Here is a 15319-nt window from a genome sequence, read left to right on the forward strand (position 1 = left end):
TTCTTCAACTTTCTTTGAGGCCAAGTTGAGGTCACTTAATCTGCCACCATACTGTTGAAGAACATCTTCCACAACAGATATAACAGAAAATGGCAATACTGGTTCTGTTGGCATTGTTCTGAGTTCTGACAACAATAACTCAGATAAAGAAAAACGAAACCCAAACCCCTATGTGAGTGTGACCCAGAATGTAATTCAAATTCAATATGTTATCAAAGAGTAAATATCCCAAGTCTTTGATAAAAAAGATTCTGTTTTGGGGGAAAATGACACCAGAGTTCTAAGCTAGAAAAGAAGGAACAAATAAAATGTGTTTAAAAAGAATGAATATAATGGACACTGAGAAGAGCTTATGCATGAATCCTGCATAATCACTTAAAATATAGAAGGAACCATAGAAAGTGAAGAGAAAGAAAATGGGTCTGAACTTTTTTCCTCTGTTTTGTGTTATCTGAGCTTTCATTCTCCTTTTCATGTTTACTAATATTGACGTGAAAAGTTGCACCAAACCATTTACTCAGAAAGTTCATATTCTAAGGTGTAACAAAAATCAACTGTTTATAAATACTAAGCTGTTGATTTCTCAGTGAAAGAAATTTCTCCATGGTAAGCAAGAAGAGGAAGGAAGAAGAAGCAATAGTGAACAAAATGAAAGAATGGAAACCAAGAAAAGAAGAGAAACTTTTATTTCTTATTGAATGATGCCTTGATTGCTTATTGATTAAATTAGAAACTTGAGCCTACTCTATACTTATACAAGAAGAAGTATCAACAGAAAATAACAGACTTTCCAGAAAAGGAAACAAAACTAATTAACAGAAAACAGAATTTCAAAAATATGCTAAAAAAGGAAAGTTCCCTAAATCAATCATTTTCAATCCATTTTTCAATTGGTTGAACCTTTGAGCTTTTGAGTTAATAGAATCTTCATTCTTCACAGACCCCCTCAAACTAGGTGCAAGGATATCAATGATGCCGAGTTTGGTAAGATTTTTTAGGAATGGAGAAGGAGATAAGGATTTAGTAAAAATGTCAGCCAATTGAAGAGAAGTGTGGACGGGAAGAAGATGTATTGTATTGTTAAGGAATCTTTCTCTAACAACATGGCAATCCACATCAATATGCTTTGTTCTTTCATGAAAAATAGGATTTGCAGCTATGTGTAAAGCTGAGTTATTATCACAAAAGATGCTAACAGGTCTGGAATGAGCTATGCCAAGATCTCTAAAGAGGAATAATAACCATTGGGCTTCACAAGCAGCCATGGTAAGTGCTTTGTATTCAGCTTCTGAGGAAGATCGTGAAACAGTGTTCTGTTTCTTGCTCTTCCAGGAAACCAAAGCACTGCCCAAAAAGAAACACCAACCAGTAATTGATCTTCTTGTGTCAATGCATTTGGCCCAATCTGAATCAGAGTAACCTTGTATGGTTGTTGTGTTATTTGAAGAGAAGAAAATGCCTTGTCCTGGTGTGCTCTTTAGATATCTAAGTATTCTAATAGCAGCTTTGTAATGAAGATTAGTAGGTGAATCAAGAAATTGACTTAATGAACTAACAACAAAAGATATATCCGGCCTAGTGTGAGTCAAGTATAACAATTTTCCTAATAGTCTTCTATAACTGGTTATATCTTTGAGAGGTGTACCTGATTTAGAATGAAGATTGGAGTTGTATTCCATAGGTGTACTTGCAGGTTTGGAACCTAGTAGACCAGTCTGTTCTAATAAGTCTAGAGTATACTTCCTTTGATAGAGGACAATACCTTGGTTAGATCTGGCAACTTCCATGCCAAGGAAAAACTTCAAACTGCCAAGATCTTTAATGCTGAAAGTGTTGTGTAAGATGGACTTGGTTTCAATTATTTCTTGCAAGTTATTACCTGTCACAATTAAATCATTAACATAAACCAAAATTGCAGTAAAATTATCTTTGATGCCTTTGGTAAAGAGAGAGTGGTCAGAGAAAGATTTCACATAACCCAGTTTTAGGAGAGTAGTGGTGAGCTTCTCATGTCATTGCCTGCTGGCTTGCTTCAAGCCATAAATGGATTTCTGCAGTTTGCATACCATGGTTGGATCAGGGACAATGAGACCTGGTGGAGCCTTCAGGTACACGATCTCTTTTAAGTCACCATGTAAGAAAGCTGTATTGATGTCAAGTTGATGCAAATGCCACTTATGCATAGCTGCCAAACAAAGGAGCACTCTAATTGTTGTCATTTTGACTACTGGACTAAATGTGTCTTTGTAATCAATGCCCTCGGTTTGATTGAATCCTTTTGCCACTAGCCTAGCTTTCAATCTCTCTATAGATCCATCAGCATGATGTTTGATTTTGAAAACCCATTTGTAACCTATTGCTCTTTTGTCATTAGGAAGATGAGTCAAGGTCCAAGTGTTGTTTTTATTTAAGGCTTCAAGTTCACTGTGAATGGCTTCTCTTCAAGCAGGGTGTTTAATAGCATCAGTGAAGGAGTTGGGTGTTTGGTCAATGGATATGGATAAAGAGAAATTCTTGTGGCTTATAGACAGGTTGTGGTAGCTAAGGTTTTCATCTATAGGATGCCTACTTTTTGTCTTGATAGGATTAGATTTGCTTAATAGGCTACAATGATAGTCCTTCAAATAGCTAGGAGGTCCTCTAATTCTATGAGGTCTTGTAGGTTGTTGAGAGTCTACACTGATATGGTGATCTGAAGGTGTAACAGGTTGTAGAGAGTCAGGATATTGATGTTGATCAGGGGGATTCAACTGTATTTCAGCTTGAGGTAGGGGCACTATGATGTCTTGATTTTGTTGTGGGTAAGTGGCGCCATTAGTTGGCGTACGGTCACTATGAGGTGCATATCTTGGTGCAGGGCTAGAAAAAATATCTATCTGGTGCCTAGATTCATCATCACCACTGTTTTGGTTCTTAAAAAGGTAGATATGTTCATAAAAGGCAGTGTTTCTACTTATGAAGATCTCATTAGTGTTGATGTCAAGCAGAATGTAGCTTTTGGTTCCTTGCTTGAATCCTAAGAAGGCACATTTTCTGGATCTTGAATCAAACTTTTTCATGTGGTTAACTAAAGTGGAAGCAAAACAAAGACTACCAAAAGTCTTCAAGTTAGAAATATCAGGTAAAACACTATGCAATATTTCATAAGGGCACTTATTGTCAAGATAGAGACTTGGTTGTCTGTTTATTAGATGTACAGCATATGCAATAGTAAAATTCCAAAAACATATAGGAACATTAGATTGAAAGACTAAAGATCTAGCAACACCAAGAATGTGTTGGTGTTTTCTCTCAACAATACCATTTTGTTGAGGTGTTTCAACACATGTTGTTTGGTGTTCAATACCTTTTTCAAGATAAAATTCTTTCAATATGAATTCTTGTCCATTATCAGTCCTAATAGCCTTAATTCTTGATCCAAACTGAGTTTCAACATAAGATACAAACCCTTTAACTAACAGACTTGTTTCACCTTTCTGTTTCATAAAAAAAATCCAAGTGAATCTTGATTTGTCATCCACTATGGTTAAGAAATATTTGTTCCCAAAAATGGATGGTGTAGAGATTGGTCCCCAAATATCTATGTGAATAAGATCAAAACACTTATCAGTAATGGTTATGCTAGAATTGTAAGGCAATCTCTTTTGTTTAGCCAAATGGCAAACTTCACAGGGATCATTGGTCTTATTACACTTGATAATAGGAAAAACAGATTGCATAAGTTGCATTTTTCTATGAGATAGGTGCCCTAATCTATTATGCCACAAATTTCCATCATTGTAAGAGGTAAAAAGGTTCACATTGTGAGCTTTAGAAATGTGTTTGCTGAAAACAGTAAGAACATATAATCCTCTCCTTAGCTCAGCTACACCAATCATCTTCAAGGAGTGTTGGTCCTGAATTTCACAATGATTGTTTGAAAAGATCAAGGTGCAGCCTAAAGACTTGACAAGTCTAGAAACATATATTAAGTTAAAGTTGAAACTAGGAACATATAAGACATCTGAAATTTACAAGATGTCTGAAAAAATAATTGTCCCTGGGTAATTAGCTGCTACTTTGTTACCATTAGGTAATGATATGGTAAGAGGATTGATCCTCTTGAAGTCGTGAAAGGCAGCAAGGGTGCAACAGACATGATCTGTTGCACCTGTGCCTAGAATCCATATGATGGATCTGTGCATATTGTTAAGGTTGATATTACCTGAGGAGCCTGCTATTGAATTTGAAGTCATACTGATTTGATTAGTTGTATGGATGGTTTTATTCATTGACTCTTGAATCATTGCCTTGAGAGCATTGTGCTGAGCAGGTGTGAAAGCAGATCCAATATCTACTGCATCATTTTCAAAATCTTGTTTCATCTCATCCTCTTGTTCACTGATTTTGTTATCTATTCCAGTGTAGCTATTGATGTTAGTAGTAGTGTTGGAGAAGCTAGGAGGAAATTCATGCTTCTTGTAGCAAATGTCCTCTGTGTGACCTATCTTTTGACAGAAAGTACATATCTTCTGTCCTCTTCCTCTTGAATTGCTTGCCATTCTTCCTTGAGTGTTGGATCTTCCACCTATTGAACCTCTAAGGCCTCTACCTTTGCCTCTTTGTCTTGTGTCATAGTTGTTGATACTAGGCACAGTTTGAGGTGCTGAAAGGTTTTCAAGTGTCATTTGTCTTTCTTGTTGGATGAGGATGGAGAATACATTGTTGATTGGTGGCAAGGGCTGCATTAGCATTATCTGTGACCTTACAGCTGAAAATTGATCATTGAGCCCTGCCAAGAAGCATATGATGTACTCATTTTCCCTATACTTCTTCATGACAGGAACCAATCTGCAATGACACTTTATTTCACACTCACACATAGGAATTGGTGTGTAGTCATCAAGCTGTTGCCATAGTCCCTTCATCTGTGTAAAAAACTTATCAACTGAGGAGCTTCCTTGCTTGATTGAATGCATCTGCCCAATGATTTCAGAGATCTTAAAGATATCTCCTTGATAGTATCTTTCTTTGAGATCTTTCCATATTTCTGCCGCTGAATCCATCCAAAGGATGGTTTGTACTATGGAGGGTTGCATGGATTGAGTGAGCCAAGAAACGACAAGATTGTTGCATCTACTCCAAACTGGCTGCATCAAATCAGTTGGGGGTGGTCTGGGCAGAGATCCATTTATGAAACATAACTTGTTCTTGGTGTCAAGAGCAATTGTCATTGCTCTTGACCATTGGTGATAATTCTCACCATTTAGCAAGCTAGACACCAATATTGCTCCTGGATTTTCACTTGATGAGAGGTAGTAGGGACTTGAAGGATCAAAAATTGGGTTGATAATCTGGTTGGCCATCTAAGTAATGAGAGTGCAGGGAAGGATGTTGGCGATGAAGGAGGAAGAAAGCATATATAGTCAGTGAGGAAGCTTGGTTGCGCAGCAGAGACACCCTCAAAAGGGTGCTCTCATACCATTTGAAAGAAATTTCTCCATGGTAAGCAAGAAGAGGAAGGAAGAAGAAGCAATAGTGAACAAAATGAAAGAATGGAAACCAAGAAAAGAAGAGAAACTTTTATTTCTTATTGAATGATGCATTGATTACTTATTGATTAAATTAGAAACTTGAGCCTACTCTATACTTATACAAGAAGAAGTATCAACAGAAAATAACAGACTTTCCAGAAAAGGAAACAAAACTAATTAACAGAAAACAGAATTTCAAAAATATGCTAAAAAAGGAAAGTTCCCTAAATCAATCATTTTCAATCCATTTTTCAATTGGTTGAACCTTTGAGCTTTTTGAGTTAATAGAATCTTCATTCTTCACATTCTCAAATAACCATTGATGTTTGCCTATACTGCACATTGTGATGTGATGAGAAAATGAAAAATAATTTTCATTCAAAATAAGTAATATTCATTTTTCATCATTTGAAATGACTACTGAGTCTGCATAGCAAATGCAAGTAATAATTTAGATTTGATTAGTGATTTATTACTGACTTATAAGAAATAAAATTAAGTTTTATGTACATTATTTTTCTATTTGTATCATTAACATCATTGCATGATTATATCATACTGTATGGAACTTCAATCGGCATTAGGGAGACAAAATATAAGAACCTTTTGTCAGATTATGAGTCACATTCACATTGAAACTAGTTGTTCACACATTATGACTTCTAGAGCTATTATCATAGCATCCTTTTGGAAACAATCTTTCTTTGCAAAGTTATTGTCATGTTTGCAAAGTGTATTGTAGAGTTGATTTTATGTTTAAAAATTATATTCAGAACAATATTTAGTGTCGGGTAAGGACAAACATGACTCCACTCATCCTATGGTCACTCACTTATCATGTTTATGTATGTCTTTATTCAACTGTGTATAGAGTAATGACATATATTTGATCGGAAGTATCATTGAGTCTCTAATTTTTTAATCATATATAACTCATTAACAATATATATATAATCATATCATATGTAAAATTACATATATTAGAAAACATTTTATCTAAAAATGATATACATTATATTTAATCGAGTCTAGGATTAGGTTCGGGCTCAAAGGTTTTCCTTGTTGACATTTGAGGTCAAGTCTAGGTAGGGATGGCAACGGGCACTGGCGGGCACAAGTAGTAGCTACTCGCTACCCGTTTCAAAATAGAAGAGTAATAGTCATACTCGCCTGTACCCGTACGGGTACCCGTGAGCGGGTATTCGCGGGTATTTCTAGGTACCCGCGGCTACAACGGGTACCCACGGGTTTCCTCTATTATAAATAATTTTTAAAATTTTTACTTTTATTGTGTTTCAAATAAGATGAAACTTAATTATTTTTGTACCTTTTGATTGAATATTTGACAAAAATGCTAAATTTATTGGTGGTTTCTATTTGTGTGATTTTTTGTTCTCATTTTTTTTAACAAAAAATATATATTTTTCTTTGTAAAACATGTGTATTTCTACCTATGTAATAATATTTGTAGGGTGTTTCACCTCAAACTCAATAAAATATGTAAACAAAATAAAAGAAAAAAATGTACATAATGTAATAAATGTTAGAATAATGTATTTTTATTTTAATTAAATATAACATATTAATCATATAAATAACGGGTACTCGCGAGTACGGGTACCATAATACCCGTACCCGCCCTATGTACTACTGATATTTTTAAAAACATGTTTATAATACCGGCAGGTATCCGTTTGTGACTAGTACCCATGCCCGTACAGGTTTTACCCACGGGTACCTATGGGTACAAGTTTTTTTGTCATCCCTAAGTCTAGGGATGGGTCTAAGTTTAAAAAATAACTCAAACAACACTTAGGATCGGTTAAGGGACAAATAAAAGCCACATAAATGGCAGCCAAGTGTATTTGGTTCTCACCAAGCATTGTATCAAATGATAAATGTCACAATCTTATAATAGCAAACAAATATATTTCTATAATTTGAACTTTTGACTTTCAGGTTATTAGAGATGATAAAAATATCTGACCCATAAGTACACATAAAAATAACTATAATGGATACTCACAAAATAGCTTGTGAGTGAAAACGGTGATCATGATACTCACCCTACAGGTACTCGCATATTTATAAATTAATTTTTAATTAAATATTTTATATTTTTTTTTATTATTTTAATATTACATTTTGTCTCCTTTATTATTATTTCATGATAATATTTAGCGATTGAACTATAATTATAAATTTATCAAATATATATCATATTAATCAAGTAATAATTATTTTGTATATTCGTTATTATAAATATATAATTAAAATTGAAGAAAACTCGTTGGATACTCATAGATACTTGCTATCAACATAAGTACTCACAAATAGTATGAGTGTAGGCACAAGTAACCATTACATGCATATACTTACTTGCTCATGTCCAACTTTATTGTCATCCCTAAACTGTATCGTTATTGATACTACTAATAAAAATAATCATAGAAAAATAAATAAGAAACACATGAAAATATTTTAGAAAAACAACGATGAAAATTGATACTTTTCTCAACATGCATATATAATCTACAATACATTATAGTCCTTTAAATTTATGTTGATGAGAGACATAAGTTTGAGCTTTTAATCTGCTTGAATGTTTATGTCCTTTAATTGAGTCAAATTCGAGTTTAAAATGATTTTTAAATTCGATTCAAATCAATCTTTAACGAATTAAGTTGAACTAAGTTAGACTTGACTTATTTCCATTATTACCCTTTACTCACCGGATCAACTGATTAGTACTATCAAGTTATCAATTTTGGGAACACATCTCATGTTCCATATTTTGTGTCATTTCATGTCCCATTAGCATGTGATTGGTCAGAAAAATATATTTAAATTAAAATTTAATTATTAAATATTTTTCTCACCAATCATAAACTCATGGTATACGAAGTGACACAAAGTGTGGACAATAGATGTGCTCCCTTCAATTTTCTTTAATATGCAACTCACAATAATGCAATAAAAAACTAAAGAGAAAAAAAAACACGAAAAGGAAGAGAGAAAAAGAAAATCAGAAATAAAATATCAATAATAAATATCATTGTGGGTAGGAGGATACTTTTTCTCTTCCAAATAAAATCTTTAAACTTTGACATAATATAATATTTATGAATTCAATAAAATTTTATATCCAATATTTTGTTAATAACTCGTGGGGATAGCAAAAAAATTCGTACTCGTAGGTACCCACAGGTAAAACCCATACGGGTATGAGTCACAAACAGATATCCGCGAGAATTATAAACGAGTTTTTAAAAATACCCGTGGTATATACAGGCGGGTACGGGTATTATGGTACCAGTTATTTATATGATTAATATATTATATTTAATTAAAATAAAAGTACATTATTCTAACATTCATTACACTATATACATTTTTTCAGTTTACTTTGTTTACATATTTTATTGAGTTTGGTGGTGAAACATCCTACAAATATTATTACATGTGTAAAAACACACATATTTTACAAAGAAAAGATATACTTTTTGTTAAGGAAAAGAGAACAAAAAATCACGCAAATAGAAAACATCAATAAATTTAGCATTTTTGCGAAATATTCAATCAAAATGTATAAAACATAATTAAGTTTCATCTCGGAATACCCGTGTGTGCCTGTACAGGTATGGACAGATTTGGGCAATCCTCTCCTATTTTGAAACGAGTAGCGGGTAACTACTACCCGTGCCTGTTGCCATCCCTAATCACTCGTAGTGAGTTTAGGATGTTTTTTGGTGAAATGAAGCTTTAACGTCCACAAAATGGGTCGCTCGACCTGTTTAGCCCGCGCCCACAAAAACTTTAGCAGGCGCGAGCATACCCCATTAGTTAACAGACAAAATTCAATGCTCTGCCCGTTTTAAATCGGGCTAACGGGCTTGCAGGTGGCCCGCGGACATTGTTGAATAATTAAAAAAATAAAAAAATTCATATAATAAATGAAATTAAATTAAATAAAGTAGTTGAAGATAAAAAGTTAACAAAACTTTTAATATTTTATATGAAGTTTAACAAATTACATTAGATTACAATTTTTTTAGGGATTAAAAATCACGTTACTTTATAACTAATCTAAAATTTTCTTACTTTTTTTCCTTAAATTATATTTATGGGCCGCCCGCATGCCCAACGGAAATGCGCACAAACTTGGCGGGCAAATGGACAAAAATTTATACCCTACCCACACAAAAATGGGAGCTATGCAGGCGCACCCACGGACAATTTCCGTTTTGCCATCCCTAAGTGGACGCCATTTGAAGTTTTTATAAAGGAAAAAAAAAAACACACCTCAATGTGAACACAAAAACAAAAAACTATATTATAATTTTTTTAAAATAAAAACAGATAATAATATTGAAAAAACAGCACAAATAAGCAAAAAACGAAGCAACAAAACAAAACCACGAGTAGCCGAAAGAGAAACGTAATCTGGAATTTGGAAAACACGCAAATTCATCGTTCTGCGTTACTTTGTTCTTCCTTCTCCTTTCGCAGGTAAATCAACTCAATCCTTATCCTCTTTCTCTTTGTCTTATCTCTGATTTTCTATTTCAAGAAGATTCTCACTTCAACTATCTATTATCCTTTCTCTCTTGTTAATAATTCCCCCATATTGTAGGGTTTTTTCTTACCTGAAATTCATGGTAAAGGACGTGTGATCAATTGATCCACGCGGTTTAATTTTGTTTATATGGCTCAATCCTACTTAATTTATGTGGGAGCAGATTGGGATCTGTGTGATTAATCTTTTTTGTTGTAATGTTTGTGCTTATTGGTAAATCAGATACTGGTAACGTTAAATTGTAAATGCTCATACTTCTGTGCTAAGTGACTATAATTTTGATACCCCATTTGAGTTTAGGTTATAAAGGAAAGTGGGAGTTGAAGAATCGTGTTATTTATAATGAATGATATGTATGCTATGAATTGAGATTATGGGCTTTTGATTTTGAATGTTTTAGTGTTTTACTTATGCTTTAGCCATTGACTTGAATTAGGGTACTAATAAATTGGTGTTTTTTTGTCTCTGATTTTGTGAGAGAGCAGATGGTAAGGGGCAGAAAGGTTAGTAGCAAACACAATTCTAGAAATGGGGCTCGGTCTAAGGAGGATGGGGTCTCTGATGATTCTGATGAGGACTATGTGGTTTCAGATGAAGGTAGAGATGCGTCTGATAATTCAGAGTATTATTGTTCCTCTTTAGATGGATGTGCATCGGAAGATAGTTTGGATAGTTTTATTGTGAAGGGGGAGGAGGATGAAGAAGAGGAATTTCATGGTGTGGGGAATTCAAATAGATCCAAGGCTAGAAACACAAGAAAAGTCTTAAGAAAGGGGAGGAGGATTACACGTGAAGAAGAAGAGGAGGAGGAGGAAATTCGATTCAATAGATCAAGGGCCGGAAATGGTGATTGTGGTCAGCAGAAAAATGGAAGTAAAGCATCACGAAAGAGAGGACGGATTGCATATGCAGAACAACTAGAGGACGAGGAGGAGAAGGTGGAGAGAGTTGGACATGAGGAAGATGAAGAGAAGGTGGAGACAGATGGAGAGAAGGACGGGGAAGGAAAACAACTGCAGGTGAAAGAGGAAGAAGATGATGAATATAAGGTGGAAGATGATGTAGATGAAGATGAATATAAGGTGGAGGAGGAAGAGGAGGATGGAGATGAGGACGATGAGGAGGACTTTGATTGTGAATATGATGATGAAATAACGCCCGAGGAAGAAGATTATTCAGATGAGGAAGAAGAAATAAGGGTGCGAAAGAAGAAAAATAATGGCATGAAAATGGGCAAGAAGGTTTCGCTGAAAAGGGCACCTGTAGTTTGTGCCAGAGGTCGAAAAAGGCAGAGTACACGAGCATCAAAGAAGCCCTTGAGAAAACAAAGAAGAAAGAATGGGGGGTTTAGGAAGAGAGCAAGATATGACAGTGAAGATGATTTTATAAATAATGGCTCACCCATCAGGACAACAAGTAGGAAAAAAAGGGTCCGAAAGAGGAGAAAGCTTGTTCTTGCTGATTCAGGTTCAGATCATGTGTCTTCTGGATCATCTGATGTCGAGTATACCATATCTGAAGAAGAGAGAGAACAGTTGAGAGAAGCCAATGAATTGTGTGGAAGATCTAGAAATAACTTGAGGAGTTCATCCCTTCTAACAAAAAGTGAAGAGGTTGGAGTCCATGATGATTTACATCAGCAACACAAGCCTCCAGGTCGTAAGGGTAAGGAAAAGATAGAAGAACCTCAAGGAAGAAAGGGTAAGGAAAAGGTGGTAGGATCAAAAAGTGAGGTGGTGAAGCAGGTGTGCGGGATTTGTCTGTCCGAGGAAGATAAAAGAAGAACAAGGGGAGTATTAGATTGTTGCACTCATTATTTTTGTTTTGCTTGCATTAATGAATGGGCAAAGGTGGAATCTCGATGCCCTTTGTGTAAACAGAGGTTCAAAACAATCAGTAAGCCTGCAAGATCAACTGCAGGGATTGATTTAAGAGAAGTGGTTATACAAATCCCTGAACGAGACCAGGTATATATAAATCCCTCCTGTTATAGTTTTTTTGCACTTTCTTCTGTTTATTGCTCTTAGCGAAAACATTTTGATTTCATATCTAGGTTTATCAGCCCTCTGAAGAAGAACTCAGGAGCTATATTGATCCATACGAGTCTGTTATTTGTTCAGAGTGCCATCAAGGTGGAGATGATGGCCTAATGTTATTATGTGATATTTGTGACTCTCCTTCACATACATATTGTGTGGGTTTGGGGCGTGAAGTTCCCGAAGGTAATTGGTATTGTGATGGTTGTAGGCCAGTTGCCTTGGGATCTTCAACCTACCAAGTACAAGAATGTGTGGCTGATCCAAGGGAGACAGTACAACCTATTAGACAGCTGCCCCCTGTTCTAAATGTATCCGAGAGTATAGACCTCAACTTGGAATCTTCACCACAGGCAGCTTTTAATCTAGGATTTGGGCAGTTTTCATCTTCTAGGTTTAATGGCAGAAGTGTCCAAGGAGTTTCTCCAGTATCTGGGGGAGGGGCACCAACTTTATCAGGTAGGCGCTGGATCCACCGTCATATTCACCAGATTCTTTCTATGGATAGAATGACTTCTACAACTGGCAGGACTGGTGTTATTCCAGCTACCAGTTCAACTAGTAACATATATAGCTCTCAAATTGTTCAAGGTAGGGAAACAACCACTCAACATATAAGGACACAGGATGTCGGAACATCACATGACACATTTTTTGATGAGACATTATGCAACAATAATGCCTCTCAGTTAATGCAGAACGGGGCATTATGGCCTGGACTCTTGGGGACACCCCCGATTCCAGATTGTGAACAAGTTCATCAGTTTAGCACAATAAACACTATCCCAGATGGTAACTTGTCACCTTTTGTCAGAGAAGGAAACTCTAACATTGCAATGGAGCAGTTGCAGTCAATGGTTAAAAGGCACCTGACGAGCTTGTGTCAAAATATTGATTTAGGTTAGTGCTGTTTTTCTTCTATCTGTTACAGATGGTTTTTTTCTATGCCCTTGTGGCTGAATTTTCAAAAGATCTTTTAATTTATTGATTCAGGTCATGATACTTTGAATGACATTGGAAAGAGTTCTATGCATACCATACTAGCAGCTTGTGGGCTTGAGCACAATCAGAGCGAGGTTTTCAATGTGCCCCCACCGCCCGTATGTCAGCATATTGAACGAATGGCTTGTCCGCAAACGAGTCTGATTAAAGGTTGCTGCTCATCTTGCTTTGATTCTTTTATAGGAGATGTGGTGAAGAGGATTTTGGACACAAGAATTTCGTCACAGACACAGTGGTTAAAATTAGCTCTTTAGGCAGAAAATTCTTTCAGTGTGTCCAGAGTCACCTTATTTTTGTTAGGAGTTTTCACACATATTGCTTCACTACCTTTGAACAAAAAGTTGTCTTTCTCTTTTGTTCTAAATCCTAATATGTTTAATTGGGTCTGACGCAGAAGCTGATCAAGAATAAGCTTTAGAGTTCTCGTCATTAAGTGAAAAGTGGAAATGTGAATGATTTGAAATGGAAATTGATTTAAGCTTTTTTGGTATACAAAGAATATGAGAAGGTATAATATAAAATAGAGCTTATTCTTTTTATAAAAAAAAATTGAATGGTAATCCTGGTTAAATATTATTTGTATTCTCTGTATTCTAATTTTCACGTGCCTTCTACTTATACAACTAAGCAAACCTTTGAATGAGTCACGATTATATAGGACTATGTGAAGATGCCGGAAGTGGATGATTTGATTGGAGAATAAAACCAACACTGAAAATATTTATAATTATATGATAATTCACTCTGTTTGTTCTGTTTCTTTGCATAAAAAGGGCCCAGCGACAGTTCCGGTACCTTTTTTGGTGTCAAATTGGATTACTCTGACAACTTAAGGATCTACAAGTGATTCTCCAAAAAGTACAAGTTGTTTCTGTTATGTCACTATATGTAAGGGTCTACTTATTTGTATGTCACACGCATATACATTAGTTGTTTTTGCAATGTTTAGTCACTAAAATCTTTTGTACCACCAGAGGTAGGCACAAATTTTATGCTGCTGATTGATGAAATTCTCAAATTTTGAAAATACAAATAAATAAATAAAAAATCTTATACCTTTTAAGGAAGACGGTGGAGTTTATCCGGGTATATGCAAAGTTGAGGTAATTGTTTTCTGAAACTATCATAAAGATTCCACAAAGTTTTTCATTAATTGTCAATTACATAACACGTATAACATTAAGCAACCATAGCAGACTAGACTTTTACCTGTCCACATACCGATATGTCCCAACACCAAATGAAATGTTCAAGTAGGAAAACAACTTTACCTATATCATTTGAGCTCCATGATGAGAAATAAAAGGATAAGAAGAAACTTTGGAGCGGAAATCATCAGTTCATATACAACATAAGTTACATTCAGTTTCTACTTCCTTGTGACAAATTCACTAGACAAACCATAGGTTGCACACATCAGACTGCAACATGAATCATGATAGTTTCAGAAAACAAGGCGGTCTCCACATTTCTGAACAGAAATATTAGATTTGCATGTTAGAAACTAGATGATACTAACATGAGACAATTATTAATCACAGACCACTTGTTGTATTATTGCTACAATATTATACCCTAAGCAAGGGACAGCACAATGTTTTGCAGCAAGGCACAAAATTGATTGGTTTGGAATTGGAAAGGTGAAAAGTTATACAAATCACAAATAATATATAACATTCCCCCTCCAAAGAGAGTGTAAATAATTCATATTTTCCCTATTTAAACGAGCAGGTAAATAACTTAAGTTTTTTAAGAGTGTCTTTCCTTAATATAAACTTTTGAGCACATAAATAAGAGAAGAAAGAGCATTAACTCTGACCAATTATAAATAAAAAACGTGAAGACTTTAATGTCCATATTAAATAAGGGACCTTTGATCCATTGATTTACTAGTACAATGTAGCAGTAGTTGAGATTAACACAGAAAATTGTGCATTGACTACTCTGTCCATCAACCAACCACCACCTGAGATCCTCTTCATGACGCCATTTCCATCGCCACCCTTCGCCCCTTACCTGTCACCCACTAACCATATCATTCTCTTCTTGGCAACTGCCACATTTGGTGGTCACTGCAACCAGCTCCACCTACCACCACAAAACTAATGATATTGATCTACCTCCACGCTTAAGCATAAAGTGTGATACATCTAATTTCATCTCATCAACAAGACATCCAAGGTTTATGACTG

General features: G+C 35.2%; 2 protein-coding genes across 2 annotated transcripts; one reads left to right on the forward strand and one right to left on the reverse strand.

Annotated features, from left to right (window-relative positions):
- Positions 4011-5345, reverse strand: LOC109344720. Its single transcript, XM_019583471.1, has one exon. The coding sequence runs from the start codon at positions 5343-5345 to the stop codon at positions 4011-4013; it is 1335 nt and encodes a 444-aa protein (XP_019439016.1).
- On the forward strand, positions 9825-13605 carry LOC109346214 (bromodomain adjacent to zinc finger domain protein 1A-like). The gene is made up of 4 exons (XM_019585643.1): positions 9825-10022; positions 10575-12056; positions 12143-13025; positions 13119-13605. The coding sequence occupies exons 2-4, from the start codon at positions 10575-10577 to the stop codon at positions 13379-13381; spliced, it is 2628 nt and encodes an 875-aa protein (XP_019441188.1). The 5' UTR covers positions 9825-10022; the 3' UTR covers positions 13382-13605.

Source organism: Lupinus angustifolius, chromosome LG04 (assembly GCF_001865875.1).
Source record: "Lupinus angustifolius cultivar Tanjil chromosome LG04, LupAngTanjil_v1.0, whole genome shotgun sequence".
Classification (NCBI taxonomy): domain Eukaryota; kingdom Viridiplantae; phylum Streptophyta; class Magnoliopsida; order Fabales; family Fabaceae; genus Lupinus; species Lupinus angustifolius.